Source organism: Lonchura striata, chromosome 17 (assembly GCF_050655825.1).
Source record: "Lonchura striata isolate lonStrDom1 chromosome 17, ASM5065582v1, whole genome shotgun sequence".
NCBI lineage: Eukaryota > Metazoa > Chordata > Aves > Passeriformes > Estrildidae > Lonchura > Lonchura striata.
In genome coordinates, this window is record NC_140719.1 from 6229578 (window position 1) to 6245222 (window position 15645).

Consider the following 15645-nt stretch of genomic DNA (forward strand, 5'->3'; position numbering starts at 1 on the left):
ATCCTGCCTGGGGTGATGCTGGTGGCTTGAGAACACCCCGAGGGCCACAGCTGAGCCTGGCTGCAGGAGCCAGCAGAGGGTCCAGAGGTGAGGCTCTGGCTGCAGGTTTGTTTCCAGCTCTTGCAGAGGCTGCCAGGCCATGCTGAGCTGTCAAATTCCCTGCTGCTCGCCTGCTGGCCGGGGCTCAGCCCACTCTACAAGGGTGGTTCTGGGCTGGGGCAGAAGGAATCAGAGGGTGGAAGAATTCAGTGGTGACTGAGCAGCTGCCGGTGTGACCGCCCCCTCCAGCCTTGCTTCCTGTGCAGGAGCCCAGTGGTGTCCCTGTCATTTCCTCTCCGTTTTCAGGCCTGTTCGGGACAGTGTGGGGGATTGGTTTCAAGGTTACATCTCATGTTTCTTAATCTCCAGTGGAAGAAATTCAGTGCCCCCCCTGCCCCGGGCCAGCGGGCAGCTCGCTCTGGGGACACTTCCCATGGGTGCTCCGGCTTGGCCCTGGCAGGACGGGCTGCAGGTGATGGGGGCAGCCCCTGGGGCCATTCGATGGGGTCTGGGGTGCCAGGGTGTCCCCTGCCCTGGTCCCGGTCCTGAGCCGTTCGGGACCCTCGCGGTGTCCCTGGGCTCATCGGGAGCTGCTGCTGCCCGGAGGGGACAGGGGGGCTGCAGAGCTGAGGGAGCCTGAGAGGGCCGAGCCAGAGGGGGAAGGAGCCGTGGGGTCGCTCCCGAGGCACAGGGCAGGGAGAGAGGCGGGGATCGGTGCCGGGACACAGGAGCTGGGCGCGGGGCCGGTCCCGGTGCGCGGGCACGAGCCCGCGGGCGGGCGCGCTCCCGGGGAAGCGGGGTCGCGGGGCGGGGCGGGCGGCCGGGGGCGGTCCCGGTGCCGGTTCCGGCCGTGCCCGCTCGGCTCCGCCCCGCCGCGGCCCACCGGCCGCACTCCGGGCGGGATGCGGGACCCGCCGGTGGCTCCCGGCTCGGTGAGTGGGGCCAGCACCGGGAACCGGGGACGCCGCGGCCCCTGCCCGGCCGGGCGGCACCCGCGGAGGCACGGGGGGAGCTGGACTGCACATGTGGGGGACCCCGGGGAACGGGAATGAGAGTGCGTGGGGGGATCCCGGTAGCGGCCTCGGGGAAGTCCCGGCACGAGGCGTGGCGGGGATCCCGCTAGGCGACCTCGCCCCGCTGAGCCCGCTCCGCTTGCAGGGTGCGAGCCCCCAGCCTCCCGGTGACCCCCGGACCCCGCCCGGGGGCTCGCCAGCCCCCCGAGGATGAAGATGCTGGTGAGTACCGCTGGGGCCGGGCGAGGGGCCGGAGGGGCTGAGCCCGGTGCCCGCGGGCGGCACGGAGCCCGTAGGGCGTGCGAGCATCGCCGCTGCAGGGAGCGAGCCGGGCCCGGCACCGCTCCGCCAGCACACCTCAACACCCTCCGGGGGGAAACTCCCTCTTGGCCACGGGGCCACCGGCATCCGGCGCGGGGCCGGTGCACGGGGACAGGCCCGGAGAGCTCCCCCCGCTCTGCTTCCAGGTCCGGCTCTTCCTGACGCTGGTGTGCGCGGTGGTGGCCGCCGTGCTGTACATCCTGCTCTGCTACCACGGGCAGCCCTGCTGCTCGGCCCCGGGGCTGCGGGACAGCCCCACCGCCTCCAGCGTCCGCAGCTTCCAGGGCTACAGCCGCGTTCCCGACGGGAAGGTGCGTGGGGATGCGGCAGCGCTGGGACCGGTGGGGCGGCTCGGCCCACCTGTGCCTCAGTTTCCCTGTCCTTTGGGAAGGGCAGGAAGGGGCTGAGGTGTATCCAGCTGCTGCGGGAGGGAAGGAGGAGCTGACGGCGTGTCTCCCCACAGCCGCTGGAGCGAGCGCTGTGCCGCCACTGCGCCATCGTCTCCAGCTCGGGGCAGATGCTGGGCTCGCAGCTGGGACGGGCCATCGACGGGCAGGAGTGCGTCCTGCGCATGAACCATGCCCCCACCAGCGGCTACGAGCAGGACGTGGGGGCACGCAGCACCATCCGGGTGGTCTCGCACACCAGCGTTCCGCTGCTGCTGGGCAACCAGCCCTACTTCTTCCAGCAGTCACAAGAGACCCTTTACTTTATCTGGGGGCCGGCAAAAAAGATGAACAGGGAGAAGATGGGCTCAACCTACCAGGCGCTGGTCAAGGTGATGGAGAAATACCCCCAGCTGCAGATCTATACCCTGACGGAGGAGAAGATGACATACTGTGACGATATCTTCCAGAATGAGACAGGGAAGAACAGGTACTGCTGGCTTCTGAGGAGGCCCATCACGTACCACCTGTCCCCACATTGAGTACCCATAGTGTGGGAGGGCCAGCAGCACAGTGCCACCCACTCCAGTGTGACCACCATGCTTTGCAGGATGAAATCCGGCTCCTTCCTGAGCACGGGCTGGTTCACCATGATCCTGGCCATGGAGCTGTGCGAGCAGATCTGTGTCTTTGGCATGGTCAGCGACAGCTACTGCAGGTGTGGGGGGTGGCTGGGCAGATGTGGGGTGGTCCGGTGTCCCCCCCAAGTCTCACACTCGCCCTGTCCCCTCCTGCCAGGGAAAAGAACCACTCCAGCGTGCCGTACCACTACTTTGAGAAGGGCCGGCTGGACGAGTGCAAGATGTACCTGATGCACGAGCAAGCTCGCCGTGCTGGGCACCGCTTCATCACCGAGAAAGCCATCTTCTCCCGCTGGGCCAAGAGGAGGAACATTGTCTTCAACCACCCATCCTGGGCGGGCAGGTAGAGCGCCAGCCACGGGGTGAGGCAGCAAGAACCTCAGCGGCCGGGCAGCTTCCATCCTGCAGCAACATGTCTTAGCTCTGCCAGTGGCATGGTTGGACACCTTTTGCCAAGACCTGGAGCAGGGAGTCTCCATCTCTGCAGCAGCACTGCCTGTTTCCCCAGCTGGTGGATGAGAACCCCCTGTTGATATATGGGGAGCATGAGCTGGACCCATGCAGTCCCACCAGCTCCAAACGCCTGCCTGGATGGACCCAGGGAGACCTGGTTTTCTGCTCTCTCTACTAGGAGGAATATTTAGTGCAGGATTAGACATTCTGCTGGACTCCAGCAGGACATGGGGCAGAAATGCTCAGCCCCACCAGGGCCACAGACTGGTGCCTCTCACAGGGACGAAGCTCTACTGTGGTCCTCGTCCTAGTTGTTGCCCTCTGGACAGTGCTGGGTGTGGGGTGCAGGCAGCTGGATCCAGGCTCTGCCTTCTGCTGCTTGGTGCCTGCATCCCCTCAACTGGGAAGCCCTGGAGCCACATGTGCCCTAGGGACTGTGAGTTGCCTTGTCACAAGTGTCCTTGAATTCAGACCAAAGTAAATGTGGCCATTAAAATTGTTTTTAATTCAGTGGTGCCCCTTGCTGTGCCCCTTGTGGCTGTAGGACAGGACAAGGAGTGAGGGAGGGGGGATACTCAACACCTTATGACAGGCTGCCAGGCTATAAATAATTGGGAGGTGACAAGTGGGTAGAGCTGAGCCTAAACATGAAAGAGGGTGCTGAAAGCAGTTGAGGTTATTTGGGAACCAGCAGCTGCATCTACGTAGGATGGGTGCTGGGTCTGGCGTGATCCTCAGTCCCACAGGGCTCAGTGCTGCTGGGCTGTCACACAGCACTGGCAGCTCCCATGTCCCTGGAGAGATGGGACATGCCATGGGCAAGTGCGTGGCCCTGAGCCCACAGCAGTCCTTTGAACATATAAACACGTGCCGCATGTTTGGGTGGGTCTGGTGCTGTCTCAGGGATGAGAGGAGGAGCAGAGATGCTGGGGCACAGTGAGGAGCGGGTGGTCCAAGACCTGGGGGTGCTGCAGTGTAGCTCAGCAGAGGAGCCCAAGGAACTCTGCCTGCTGTCTCATCTTCCACAGCCCTACGCAGGGCAAGGCATCACCGGCACAGCGGAGCCAGAATCGCTCTGGAGAGGCGTCAGGGATGCAGGTCCCTGCCGGCGGTGGAGCTCTTCCCCAGAGCGGGCCCCGAGCTGCCGGGCCAGCGCGGGGGAGAGCTCGGCATGCCAGCAATGCGGCGTGCTGCTCCTGGCACAGCGGGCAGGCTGGCCCCGGGCCCCTGTCCGCACCGGGCACCGGGGGATCAGTCCCGGTCTTTCCGGCGGCTCTCCCGGTCCGGGAGGGCGGCACTAGGATCTGGCGGCTCTCCCGGTCCGGGAGGGCGGCACTGGGATCCGGCGGCTCTCCCGATCCGGGAGGGTGGCACTGGGATCCGGCGGCTCTCTCGGTCCGGGATGGCGGCACTGGGATCCGGCGGCTCTCTCGGTCCGGGAGGGCGGCACTGGGATCTGGCGGCTCTCGGTCCGCGAGGGCGGCACTAGGATCCGGCGGCTCTCCCGGTCCGGGAGGGCGGCACTAGGATCCGGCGGCTCTCCCGGTCCGGGAGGGCGGCACTAGGATCCGGCGGCTCTCTCGGTGCGGGGAGGCGGCGCTAGGACCCGGCGGTGCTCCCCCACCCCGGGAGGGCGGCACTAGGACCCGGCCTGGGCGGGGGCAGCGGTTTCGGTAACGACAGCGGTAACGGTACCGGCATCGGCAGCGGTATCGATATCGGCAGCGGTACCGGGGCGCACTGCGGGCCGGAGCGGTCGGTGGACCTCCCCGCCGGGCCCGTTCAGCCGGTGCAGGGGCGGAACGCGCCGTGGCCGGGCGGGGAAGCGGCCCCTGTTCCCGGGGCCGGCGCAGAGGGATGGAGGGGTGGGAAGGGTCCGGCTCCCCCCCGTGTCGCCGCGGCCGCTGCCGGTGGCGGGGGGATGCTCCCCGGGGCGCGGGAGGACTCGCGCGTAGGAGCGGCGGGAGGTTCGCACCCCGGGCCGGGCGGGTTTTCCGTTCCCGGAGGGCGGCACGGTTCGCATCCGGGGCTGGGAGATCCCCGGCGGAGGAGGGGGGGTCTGAAGCAGCCTTCTCCCGCAGAGCGGCGATGTGAGCCCCGGTGCCGGCCATGGCCGAGCCCGCTGCAGGGGCCGGGCAGCGCCCGCCGCCCGCGGGGCGCAGGAGGTGGCGGACTCCATGAGAGCCCCCGGCAGGTGAGGCTCCCTGTGCCCCCACATGGCCCGAGACTGTGGAGGGAGCCAGGAGGGGTCCGGGAGCGGGGGTCCCACCGCGTCCCCAGCCCTCGCACGGTGAAGCCCCTCAGCATCACCACGCCGGGCATGGCCTGGGCGCCCCGGGCAGGCTGGCACCTTCTGGCACCACCCCCGGGCCTGGGAGCGTTTCGAGGTGTCAGCTCCCCCCAGGGGTAGATCTCAAGCTGTTGCATAATTTTCCTTGTGACAATTAGTAAAGAGGCTTCAGTGGTTTTTAATTTCCATTTGCTTGGAGCGCTCCGGGAATGGCTGGGGCTCATTAACCAGGGCTCCCAAAACTAAATTGGGTCAGTCCACTTTGAGTGGAAATTCGAGTGGGTTCTGGGGCTGGAGAGATCCCTGCAACCCTGCTGGATGCAATCCCATGCATGCACTGAGTGGGTTAGGTCTCATTTCCTTCCATTCCCTCTTGATCCAAGGCTTCTGTGGCGGTGGTTTTAATGGAATTTCTCTGCACGTGCAGCAGGTTGACCCTCCCTAACCCTGCGGTTTGAGTGGTTTCATCCCCACGAGGGGAGGATAATCCTCCCTGGACCCGGTTTAACGTGGGGATTCCCCAGGCATAAGTTGCGGCTGGGTTTGGCTGTTCCACACCCCGGAGTCTGCCCAGCCTCTGTCAACAGCATTTTTTTTCCCCTCATAAATTCCGGGGGAATGTTCTCATCTTCAGAGGGGGACCTGGAGACTCATCCCGTGTACCCTGGCAGCCTGGGGGCGATGGGCCAGGCTGGGGGTGACCACATGCCTTGCAGGTGCTCGCGGGACGATCGCTGTGTGCTGAGGCTGGCACGGAGACATGAGTGGCAGCACGGTGAGTGCCAGAAAATCACCTCGGGGACCACCTGGGGACAGCAGGCATCCTGCTGGAGATGCCTTGGGAGTGGGGTGGATGCCGACCCCCGTGGGGTGGGGGCAGCGGCTGATGCTCTCCCCCCGCCCGCAGAGCCAGCGCGCCGCCGCCCTGGGGGTCCTCTTTGCCCTGATCATGTTGCTGATCATCTACAGCTCCGGCAACGGGAGCGAGGTCTTCCCCTACAGCCGCCTGCGGGGCAGAGCCCGCCGGCCCCCCGACCTCAAGAAGTGGGGGGTGAGAAGCGGGTACCTGCCTGTCTGCGGGAACAAGGTACGGGCTGGGCAGCAGGGCCGGGCCTGGGCGGTGACACAGGGTCTGTCCCTCTGCTGGCACCCAGCCAAACTGTCCCCTCCCGAGGACAGTGGCAGGGAACAGTACCCTGTCCACGGAGACACCAAAAGTCACCTGCTGACGGCACTTGTCATCACCAGACCCTGACTGCCCGCTGCCACCAATGCGTCATTGTCACCAGCTCCAGCCACCTCCTGGGCACCCACCTGGGCACGGCCATCGACGGGGCTGAGTGCACCATCCGCATGAACGATGCTCCCACCACGGGCTACAGTGCTGATGTGGGCAACAAGACCAGCTTCCGCGTGGTGGCCCACTCCAGCCTCTACCGTGTCCTCAAGCGGCCCCAAGAGTTCGTCAACAAGACCCCGGAGACCATCTTCATCTTCTGGGGGCCGCCCACCAAGATGCAGAAGAGCCTCCTGAAGATCATCCAGCGCGTTTGCGCCTCGTTCCCCAACATGACAGCCTACGTTGTCTCCCCCGGCCGCATGAAGCAGTTTGATGACTTGTTTCGGGGAGAGACAGGGAAGGACAGGTACCTCAGAGCCGCCTCTTTTGCTGTGTCCCCCTTTCTCCAGGTTCCCAAGACACAGCTGACTCTTGGAGCTGCTTCACGGGCTGCAGCATTAAGCTGGGGGTCCATGAGGCACGCTGGGGACACTAAGGGGGTCCTTTATCCACATCACCTCCCCCCGTCATCCTTCCTGTTGTTTTTGCTCCCCAGGGAGAAGTCTCGCTCGTGGCTCAGCACTGGCTGGTTCACCATGGTGATCGCGGTGGAGCTGTGCGACGCCATCCACGTCTATGGCATGGTGCCACCCAGCTACTGCGGGTGAGGAGACCCCCAGGCGCCCACCCCAGCGCCCTGACCCCACCATGGGGCTCACCCAGTGTTTCTTTCCCCACTGCAGCCGCCACCCCCCGCCCCGCCGCCTGCCCTACCACTACTACGAACCCAAGGGCCCCGACGAGTGCACAACCTACATCCACAACGAGCGGAGCCGCCGGGGCAACCACCACCGCTTCATCACCGAGAAGAGGGTCTTTGCCAGCTGGGCCAACCTCTACAACATCACCTTCTCCCACCCCACCTGGACCTAGGGGCTGCCCCATGCCTGCTGTGCAGACCCCTGCAGCTGGGATGGATGGGGGCTCCCCTGCATCCCCCTGGGAGTGGTGGGATCCTGGCATCAGGTGCCACCAGCTGCCTCCCACAGGACCACTGCTGTTGTGCGTGGTGGCTCCTTGCACCTGGGATGTGGTGGGGTTTGAGCTGGTATTTGGGGACCAGGTGGTGAATGTAAGATATGGGGTGTCCCCCCTCCGTGTGCAGGATACTTGGCCATGATATCCTGCCCCATCCTGGTCCGTGCACATTGCAGCCCCTGTGAGGCTATAGGGGGGTTCCAGGACTCCTCGGCTCCGTTTTGGTTTGCACCACTTCTGAGGTCACCACAGAGACTCTTCCCCCCAGCAGTCTGGGTGAGGAGACCCCCTTTTGGAGCTCAGCCCCCCCAGCCCCTCATCCCAGTCCTCAGTCATCCTTCCCACAGCAGAACCCCACAGTTTTTGGTGGGACCCCATGGGGGTGACATTATCACCCTCCCTGTCCCAGAACCTCAGAAACACCAGCCCCTCCCAGCACCACTGCGCCCCACACTGCCAGAACCCTTTCTAACTGAAAGATGGGATTTTTGGGAGCTTTTTGGGGGTTTTGGGTTTTTTTCTCCCTGCTTCTAATCCTGGGGTTTCTACTTGGGTTTCCTGGACAAAGGAGTCAGCAGGGGCTGCTCATTATTGGAAACAAAGGGCCAGTAGCTGCCTATAAACAATTTAAAAGTGGGCAGGTAGTGGGGGGCAGTGGTGCCTCTTGGCACCCTCTGGCTGGGACAGGACTTTGTTACTAATTTCTCAGCAGCAGAGAAGTTGATCTGGGGAAAGCACCCAAATATGGTGTGTTTGGGTGCTGAGCCTTGGCAGGAATCCATTCCTCAGTTTCCCTCTGGCTGTGGCTGGGGTTTTGAGGGGCTCAGTGCTGGGGGAAGCAGTGGGGCATCCATGTTTTGTAATTGTTTGTACAGGAATAAATATTGCTGCAGTCTGTTACCTTGAGCCTGGCTCTGGAGGGGTTTTTGGGGATGATGGCAGTGACCCCCAGCAATACTGTCCCTGGGCACACAGGAGGGTGCTGCAAGGTGGCAGCATGTCCAGGTGGGATCCATGTCCAGTCCCTGGCTGACTCCAGCTCTGGCAGTGACAGAGCTTGTGTCCCCCTCAGCCAGGTGCCCTGGGGTCACAGGGTCTCTGCAGTCCCAGAGGAGGAGGAAGGGCAGGTAAGTGCGAGGACTGGGAGATCACCGTTTCCTGTCACAGCCTGGTGCCACAGAAGGACGTTGCCATGAGATGGGCACAGAAGGGAGCAGCACGATGGCACTGGCGCTGGGGTTGGCACATCAGGCAAGCTGTGGAGGGGCAGCTGCTCATACACATGGCACTGCTCAAACATCACCCCAACTCATGGGATAGACAGCATCTACAACCACCCAAGCCCCTCTTCCCCCTGCTGGATTCGTAAGAGGAATTTGAGATAAAATAAAGGTGGTACTATTGCCAAAGCATTATCTCAGATTAGGGGTGGTAAACAAAACTGTGGGAGAAGAATGTGTCACTGATAATGATACAAAGAATCCACAAGGAAAGCCAGCCAGGTAACTGGTGGATGGGATCTGCTCCAGCTGGGTAGAAGGTAATTCTGGCAGGGGGGAGAGCGAAACCATGGACTCAGTGGAAGAGAGACAGCGTGGGATTAATAACATTAGAAGAGAGGGAATCCTCTAACCAATGGAATAAAGGAACTGTGTAGCCAATGAGCATTAATGTCTTCATTGCAAAAATGTATAAATAGTGAGAAGTTTTCAACAACCTTGGGACCCTCATCACGACCAGGGTGAAGAAGGACCAACATGATGCTGTGGGATCCACAGATGGTGACAATATTCTGCTTGACCAATCTCTCTCTCTCCCCCACACATGCAGTCCCTCTTTTCTATTTCTTTCTCTACCTCATATTTTATTGTTAAATAAAATCTGTACTATTGGGCTTGGAATTCGGCATCTCTCACTGAGCAGATGTGAACAAGGACACAACGCTCCCGGGGTTTTTACACCCCTGGAGCTGAGGGAGAGGGGGTGTAAGCTGGAGGGTGGGGGCATGGGGACATAGGGATGGGATGGGGACATAAGGACATTAGGGACAAGGATCGTGACAGAAGGGATGGGAATGGGGACACGGGGATTGGATGGGGACATTAGGGATGGACACAGGGATGGGATGGGGGCTTGATATTAGGGACAGGGATCGGGACTCGAGAACGGGATGGGGGCAGAAAAGGGAAGGTGACACATGGACAGTGACGCAAACAGCATTCCCCTCCGAGGAGCTGGGGGCGGAGGCGCCCCGGAGACCCCAGACCGGGCAGGGTGGGGGCTGCCCTCGCCGGCGGGCCCGGACCCCCCGAGCCTGCAGGGCCGAACCGCGTCCTCCCCGCCGTGTCCCCGCCGCGTCCCCGCCGTGTCCCCGCCGTGTCCCCGCCGTGTCCCCGCCGTGCCACCGCCGTGCCACCGCCGTGCCGCGCTCCCGTCCCCGCCGTGCCGCGCTCCCGTCCCCGCCGCGCCGCCCGCTCGCGCCGCCGGTGCCGCGCGCTCCCGGCGTGCCCCGCGCGCCGCCGTGCTCTATAAATAGCGGTACCGGCGGGCCGGGCGGCGGGGCCGGGCCGTGCGGGACCCGCGGGGCCAGGTCGGTGCGGGACGCGGGGGTCGGTGCGGTGCGGTGCGGTGCGGTGCGGTGCGGTGCGGTGCGGTGCGGTGCGGTGCGGGGACACGGGGGTTGGTGCGGATCGGGTCGGGTCAGTGCGGGACACGGGACCCCGGTCAGTGCGGGGCCCGGGGCAGCGCGGGGCGCTTTGCTGGGCGCTTGCGAGGGATGGCGGGGGCACCGCAGGGGCGCTGGAGCCGCCCGGTGCGGGGGCTCGGGTCCCGGGGAGCGGCTGCTGGCTGCCGGTGCAGTGGGAGGGGTGGGCTGGAGCTGGCGCTGGGCTGAGGTCGCGGGGGCACCCCGGGGTGCAGCCCCCGATGCTTTGGCTGGGGGGTCACAAGGCCGCCCTGCAGCCCCTCCCCAGCCCCGACCCCAGCGCAGCCCCATCTCCCCCGGCCGCTCGCCGGCGCATCCCCCGCACCGGCACCGGCACCGCATTGGGTCAGGCACCCAGCCCGCAGCCCCGTCACCCCACCAGCACTGGCGCCAGCTGTCCTGGGTGTCAGCACCCCCGCAGTTAGGGACCCGGGGGTCCTGCCTTCCCCACGCCCCGTGGGGGACATCTCGGGACTTTGTCCCCGCAGCGCTGGTGGGATGTGACCCGGTGCCGGTTTCAGTCCGGCCATTCTTAGCCGCTGCCCTTTCGAGGCTGTAACACGACCTGTCAGCGGCTGCGGGCTCCTCTGGCCACGGGATGCCCCCTGCCTGCACCCCGTCCAGCCGGTTCGGGGTGACGCACCGTGGCCAAGCAGGTCGGCAGCTGCGGGGCTGGGTGTGGGCAGGTGGGGTGGCCAAAGACGCCCTGGAGGTCCTGGGGGTGCAGTGGGGTGCTGCAACCCCCTCCTTAGGACCCCCCCCTAAAAGCAGCCCGTGGGGAGCTGGGGGTGCTGCCTCCATCACTCGGTGTTGTGGTGGCACCGGCCATCCCAAGCGGGTTTCCTGCTGTCAGGCAGCACCCCAGGCACTGGGATGTGGGCAGGGCAGGGGAGGAAGCCGGCAACGTCACCACGCGTCACCCGGCATGGGGATGCCCTTACCGCAGCCGGATGCGGAGGGTGACTGCTGGGAACCAGGTGAGTGATGGCCGCAGAAGCAGAGATCTCTCAGCTCCCTATTCCAGGGCTGAGCCAGGAGTTGTGTCTTCCGTCCCATCCCCCCAGCCTGGCCTTGGAGCTGGGCACCATCACGGCCAAAAAAGGAGACCCTTTTTCTTCCCAGACTCTTGGTGACCTGATGTGCTGAGTTGTTTATCCTGCTCTTTCCTGGCAGCCTTAAGTGCTCCTGTGCCTGGACCGCGGCACCATGTCGGCAGGTGAGTGATCCATCTCCCTGCATGCATTCCAACTGCATCCGTCCCCTCTGTGTCCTCTGCATCCATTCCCTCTGCATCTCCCTGTCTCCCTTGTATCCTTTTCCTTGCATCAATCCCCCCTGGAATTAATCCCCTTTGGTCCTCCCTGCATCCACCCCCTCTGCATCCCCCTTCCCTCCCTGCCTCTGCCCCCCTGCATTTGTCCCCGTTACGTGCAGCCCCTGGTCCTCTTTGCATTCCCCCCCTCCACGTGCCCCTGTGTCCTTGCCTCCCTCCCTTCTGTCTGTCCCCCATGTCCCTCCAGCCCCCCCACATGCCCCACATCCCATTGGTCCCTGCCAGACACTTGGCTCTGTCCCCAGCTCTGGGGAGTGCTGAGTGCCAAGGAGTTGAAATTTCATCCAGCTGTAATCAGGAGATGGGAAAGTGGCCCCAGAGCAGCCCAACTTTATTTTTAGCTCTGCTTCCCCCTTCGGCATCACCCCCTGGCATCACCCCACACCACGGCTGGTGCACAGACCCCACAGGTGGTGAGAGCCCTGTGCCAGGGTGCTGGGCAGGGGACAGGCGCTCAGTGCCACTTGCACGTCGGCCACCAGTCCAGGGACTGATGCTGGGGTCCAGGGACTGCTGGGGTTGTGCCAGGTGCTCGAGGTGGCCGTGCCAAGCTGAGCCTGCCACGGCCCCAGTTAGCCCAGCGGGGTGAGAAGCCAGCCACAGGGATGGATGAGGCCAGTCCCTGCCTGCAGTGGAGCCATGGACAATGACCACCTCTGGGACACCACGTGGCACGGGAATTCCAGCCCCAGGCCAAGGTGCCATGGGGTCTTTGTGCTCAGATGTGGCCAGACATCCCAACCTGCCCAGGTGACCAGGACACACGTCTGCTTCCCTCTCCATCTTCCCCCCAGGACTCTCCTGGATCGGTCCCCTCTATCCCCAGGGATGCCTGCCCTGGATTTGGCACCCCCTGGGGACACCTCACTCCCTGATGGACCTTTTGGCTTTTGATAATTTGTTTTCCTTTCTTTTTTCCAGAAAAGCTCAAGCAGCACAAAATCATCTTTGTGGTGGGTAAGTCTGTGTCTGGGTCCTGTCACTGGTGGGGTCAGCCCAGGCCTTTTCCCTGTACCTCTAGGCTGGGCAAACAGGGCTGGAGGCTGAGACTGGGCTATTCCCAGGCACTGTGGGATGGCCGTGGCTCCAGCTTGGCTGCTCAAGTCCACGTGGGGTATGCTGGGACCAGGAGGGCACCTCTGGCCAGGCATGGGGTGGCAGCATTTGGGATGATGTGACAGTAAACCCCTGGGAGGGAATGTGACAAAACCCTGGGTGGTGATGCCCTGGGTGCCATCAGGGTGTGGTGCCCATATGCCAATTCCCAGCAGCCCATGCCACTCCCAAGCATTTGGGAAACCTCAAGAGGAGCTCTGTCCATCCACTTGGTGCTGGGCTTGGGGACACCAAGTGACGTGTCACTGAGCTCTGGGGGCTTGTGTGTGTCTGCGCTGCTGCTCCGTGTACCCCTCCCTCTCCTTACCCGTGGCTCGGTGTCAGAATCTGAGGTATTGATGATTCTGAAATTGTAGAAAGTCTCTGTCTTTCTGCCCCATTGCCAAAGAAGAAGCCATAATTGGTCTGTGCTGGTTTCCAGGTTGTTTATTCTGTTTATCTCCAACATGTTCTGCTGCCCTGCCCAGCTCTGTCCTGCAGGGCAGCGTGTGGGGCTCTGCCCTCAGTGGGATGTTACAAACATTAAATACCAGAAACTCCCTGGGCTGGATTTACAAGAACGTGCCAATATCTGTTACCTACGTTGGACAGTGTGTCCCCAGCCTGAACCAACAGAAAAATGCCAACACCACAGTGAGACATGGAGGGCATGAAGAAGGAGAAAAAGGACAAGGCACACCCAATTTCCTCCATCTTGTCCCCTTTGGACCCCTAATCTAGAATCCTAAAATTTTACTTTTGTACCCGTGCCACACTTAATTATTACTTATATCGAACACTCAGAGCTTGTAATTCATCCTGTAAGATTGAAAACTCTTTTCCATGGACAGAGATCACAGACAGTGTCTCTGGGGGCTCTGTCCAGGGGGGTTCCTGACCCCTGCCAGGGTCCCAGAGCTGCCAGGGCAGCCAGAGGGAAGCCCTGGATTCCCACAGCTCAGGGCACACTCGTGCCTTGCAGGTGGCCCTGGCTCAGGGAAGGGGACACAGTGTGAGAAGATCGTGCAGAAGTATGGCTACACCCACCTCTCCACGGGGGACCTGCTGCGGGCAGAGGTCAGCTCGGGCTCGGAGCGGGGCAAGAAGCTGCAGGCCATCATGGAGAAGGGAGAGCTGGTGCCCCTGGTAAGTCCCTACCAGCACCAGCTGCCACGTGGTGGGGTGTGGGGGTATCAGTGGGGCCACCACACTAATGGCTGGCACGTGGCTCAGGCATCTCTGGCCCTGCCGTCCCAGGGTGGGGTTTGCAGCGGGGACTGGGGATGCTGCCTGGGAGTCCTGTTGTCCCATACCAGCCGTGGCAGCTCTGTGCTCCCCGCTGCAGGACACGGTGCTGGACATGCTGCGGGACGCCATGGTGGCCAAAGCAGACGTGTCCAAGGGCTTCCTGATCGACGGATACCCCCGCGAGGTGAAGCAGGGAGAGGAGTTTGAAAAGAAGGTGAGGAATGGTGCAGTGCTGTGCTATGCTGGGCCATGCCACACACCAGCTTAGCACAGGCACTCAATCCAGCAGCAGCCTGGGCTCCCCATCCCAGCAGAGATCACATCCCAGAAGGGTCCAAACTGGGCAGCAGGACCCCCTGCCTCGGGGACAGCCTGTGCCCAGAGCACAGTGGGAGGGACCAGGGTGTCCTCAGGCTGACAGAGCGTGTGACAACAGTGCTGACATGATGGTGATGGCAGAGAGCCAGGGTTTGGCTGCAGTGTCCCTTTGCCTTCCTCTGTGTGGCCCTGGAGGCCACTGGAACAGTGTCCTGGTGGCTCCCAGACCAAAGTGGTGGGAGGCAGGAGATGGTGTGGGAACATCCCTGTGTCCTGCTCGCCCCCAGACCCCTGTAGAGGGAGGCAGAGGGTGGTGTGGGGACATCTGTGACTGACCCTCATGCTGACCACCACAATCCTGCCAAAGCAAACCAGAGCCACGCCAACTCAGTGTGCTGACAGCCACGTCCCCTCTGTCCACAGATCGCGCCCCCCACGCTGCTGCTCTACGTGGATGCGGGGAAGGACACAATGGTGAAACGCCTGCTGAAGCGAGGAGAGACCAGCGGGAGGGTGGATGACAACGAGGAGACCATCAAGAAGCGTTTGGAGACCTACTACAAGGCCACTGAGCCTGTCATTGCCTTCTACCAGAGCAGAGGCATCGTCCGCCAGGTAAGCGGGAATGCGGCTGAGGCCAGCCCCACAGCTTGGGGCTTGTGTCCCAGGGGAGGGGAAGTGATGGATGGGGATGATGAGGGAAGCAGGAAAACTCAATCCTGCCTAGTTTGGGGTGGGCCTGACCCCTCTCATTCCCGACACAACCCCCTCCAAGGATGGCTCACTTCTTTGTGGTCTCTTCACCCATGGCCAAAATGCATCCTTGGGAGAGTTCCAGTTGCTCTCGAGAGAGAGCCCTTGGGCAAGTCCCCCAGCTAACCCCTCTGTACCCAGCTCAACGCCGAGGGCTCTGTGGAGGAGGTTTTCCAGCAGGTCTGCACCCACCTCGACTGCCTGTAACCGAACCCCCAGCCCCAAATCCCCCCGGTGCACTCCAGCAGAGACAGCGGAAGCGGCTTTATCCTGTTTTCGTGGACGGAGCCGTGCGGAGGAAATTTCAAGGACATTGTGTTTGGCTCTTTCCCGTCTCTCCCCAGTAAAGTTCACTTTAATGAATCCAGACTTTATCTTTTTCTTCTGTCGCAGGAAATGAGTTTTTCTTTCCAGCGTTTTGGTTTTTTTTTTTTTTCTCTCCCTCTCTGTCCTCCCCCCAGCCCCTCTGGAGCTGATTAAGGGCAGGAAGTGGGTGTTTATCCCGCCGGGGCAGCGGGATGCTGCGCTCAGAGGAAGGGAGGGAGCATCCCAGCCACTCGCCCCGGCTTCCCAATCCGTGGCCTGGAGGGAGCCTGCGCCTGCATCCTCCAGCCAGTCCTGGCTGCCCTCGTTCTGTCCCTATTGCTGAACCCCCTGGTGCTCTGGGTGTGTCTCCGGACACACAGGCAGCTTCTGAGTCGTGTCCTGCACATGCGTCTCAGCACTCCCACTGC

At 62.8% G+C, this 15645-nt stretch overlaps 3 protein-coding genes across 18 annotated transcripts; all 3 read left to right on the forward strand.

The window, feature by feature from the left end:
• The first annotated feature begins 343 nt into the window (after positions 1 to 343).
• Positions 344 to 3363, forward strand: ST6GALNAC4 (ST6 N-acetylgalactosaminide alpha-2,6-sialyltransferase 4). 3 transcript variants are annotated; one of them, XM_085594065.1, is made up of 6 exons: positions 344 to 511; positions 1198 to 1274; positions 1520 to 1684; positions 1837 to 2249; positions 2370 to 2477; positions 2558 to 3363. In XM_085594065.1, exons 2-6 carry the CDS (start codon positions 1263 to 1265, stop codon positions 2745 to 2747), a joined length of 888 nt encoding a protein of 295 aa, XP_085450191.1. In that variant the 5' UTR covers positions 344 to 511; positions 1198 to 1262; the 3' UTR covers positions 2748 to 3363. The 3 variants fall into 3 exon arrangements, with proteins under 3 accessions (XP_085450191.1, XP_077644067.2, XP_085450192.1); XM_077787941.2 differs by lacking the exon at positions 344 to 511 and adding an exon at positions 914 to 971; XM_085594066.1 differs by lacking the exon at positions 344 to 511 and adding an exon at positions 914 to 971 and having other exon boundaries at positions 2370 to 2457.
• Positions 3364 to 4459: 1096 nt separating this feature from the next.
• ST6GALNAC6 (ST6 N-acetylgalactosaminide alpha-2,6-sialyltransferase 6) lies at positions 4460 to 8366 on the forward strand. Of its 11 annotated transcripts, none has more exons than XM_085594058.1 (7): positions 4460 to 4526; positions 4935 to 5047; positions 5860 to 5918; positions 6051 to 6230; positions 6392 to 6789; positions 6979 to 7086; positions 7166 to 8366. In XM_085594058.1, exons 3-7 carry the CDS (start codon positions 5904 to 5906, stop codon positions 7353 to 7355), a joined length of 891 nt encoding a protein of 296 aa, XP_085450184.1. In that variant the 5' UTR covers positions 4460 to 4526; positions 4935 to 5047; positions 5860 to 5903; the 3' UTR covers positions 7356 to 8366. The 11 variants fall into 11 exon arrangements, with proteins under 11 accessions (XP_085450184.1, XP_085450185.1, XP_085450188.1 ...); XM_085594059.1 differs by having other exon boundaries at positions 4485 to 4538; XM_085594062.1 differs by having other exon boundaries at positions 4505 to 4642; positions 5778 to 5918.
• Positions 8367 to 10018: 1652 nt separating this feature from the next.
• On the forward strand, positions 10019 to 15274 carry AK1 (adenylate kinase 1). 4 transcript variants are annotated; one of them, XM_021551485.4, is made up of 7 exons: positions 10019 to 10050; positions 11287 to 11380; positions 12419 to 12454; positions 13575 to 13738; positions 13938 to 14054; positions 14582 to 14773; positions 15053 to 15274. In XM_021551485.4, the coding sequence occupies exons 2-7, from the start codon at positions 11371 to 11373 to the stop codon at positions 15116 to 15118; spliced, it is 585 nt and encodes a 194-aa protein (XP_021407160.1). In that variant the 5' UTR covers positions 10019 to 10050; positions 11287 to 11370; the 3' UTR covers positions 15119 to 15274. The 4 variants fall into 4 exon arrangements, with proteins under 4 accessions (XP_021407160.1, XP_021407158.1, XP_085450196.1 ...); XM_021551483.3 differs by having other exon boundaries at positions 11338 to 11380; XM_085594070.1 differs by lacking the exon at positions 10019 to 10050 and adding an exon at positions 10781 to 10820 and having other exon boundaries at positions 11338 to 11380.
• The last annotated feature ends 371 nt before the right edge of the window (positions 15275 to 15645 follow it).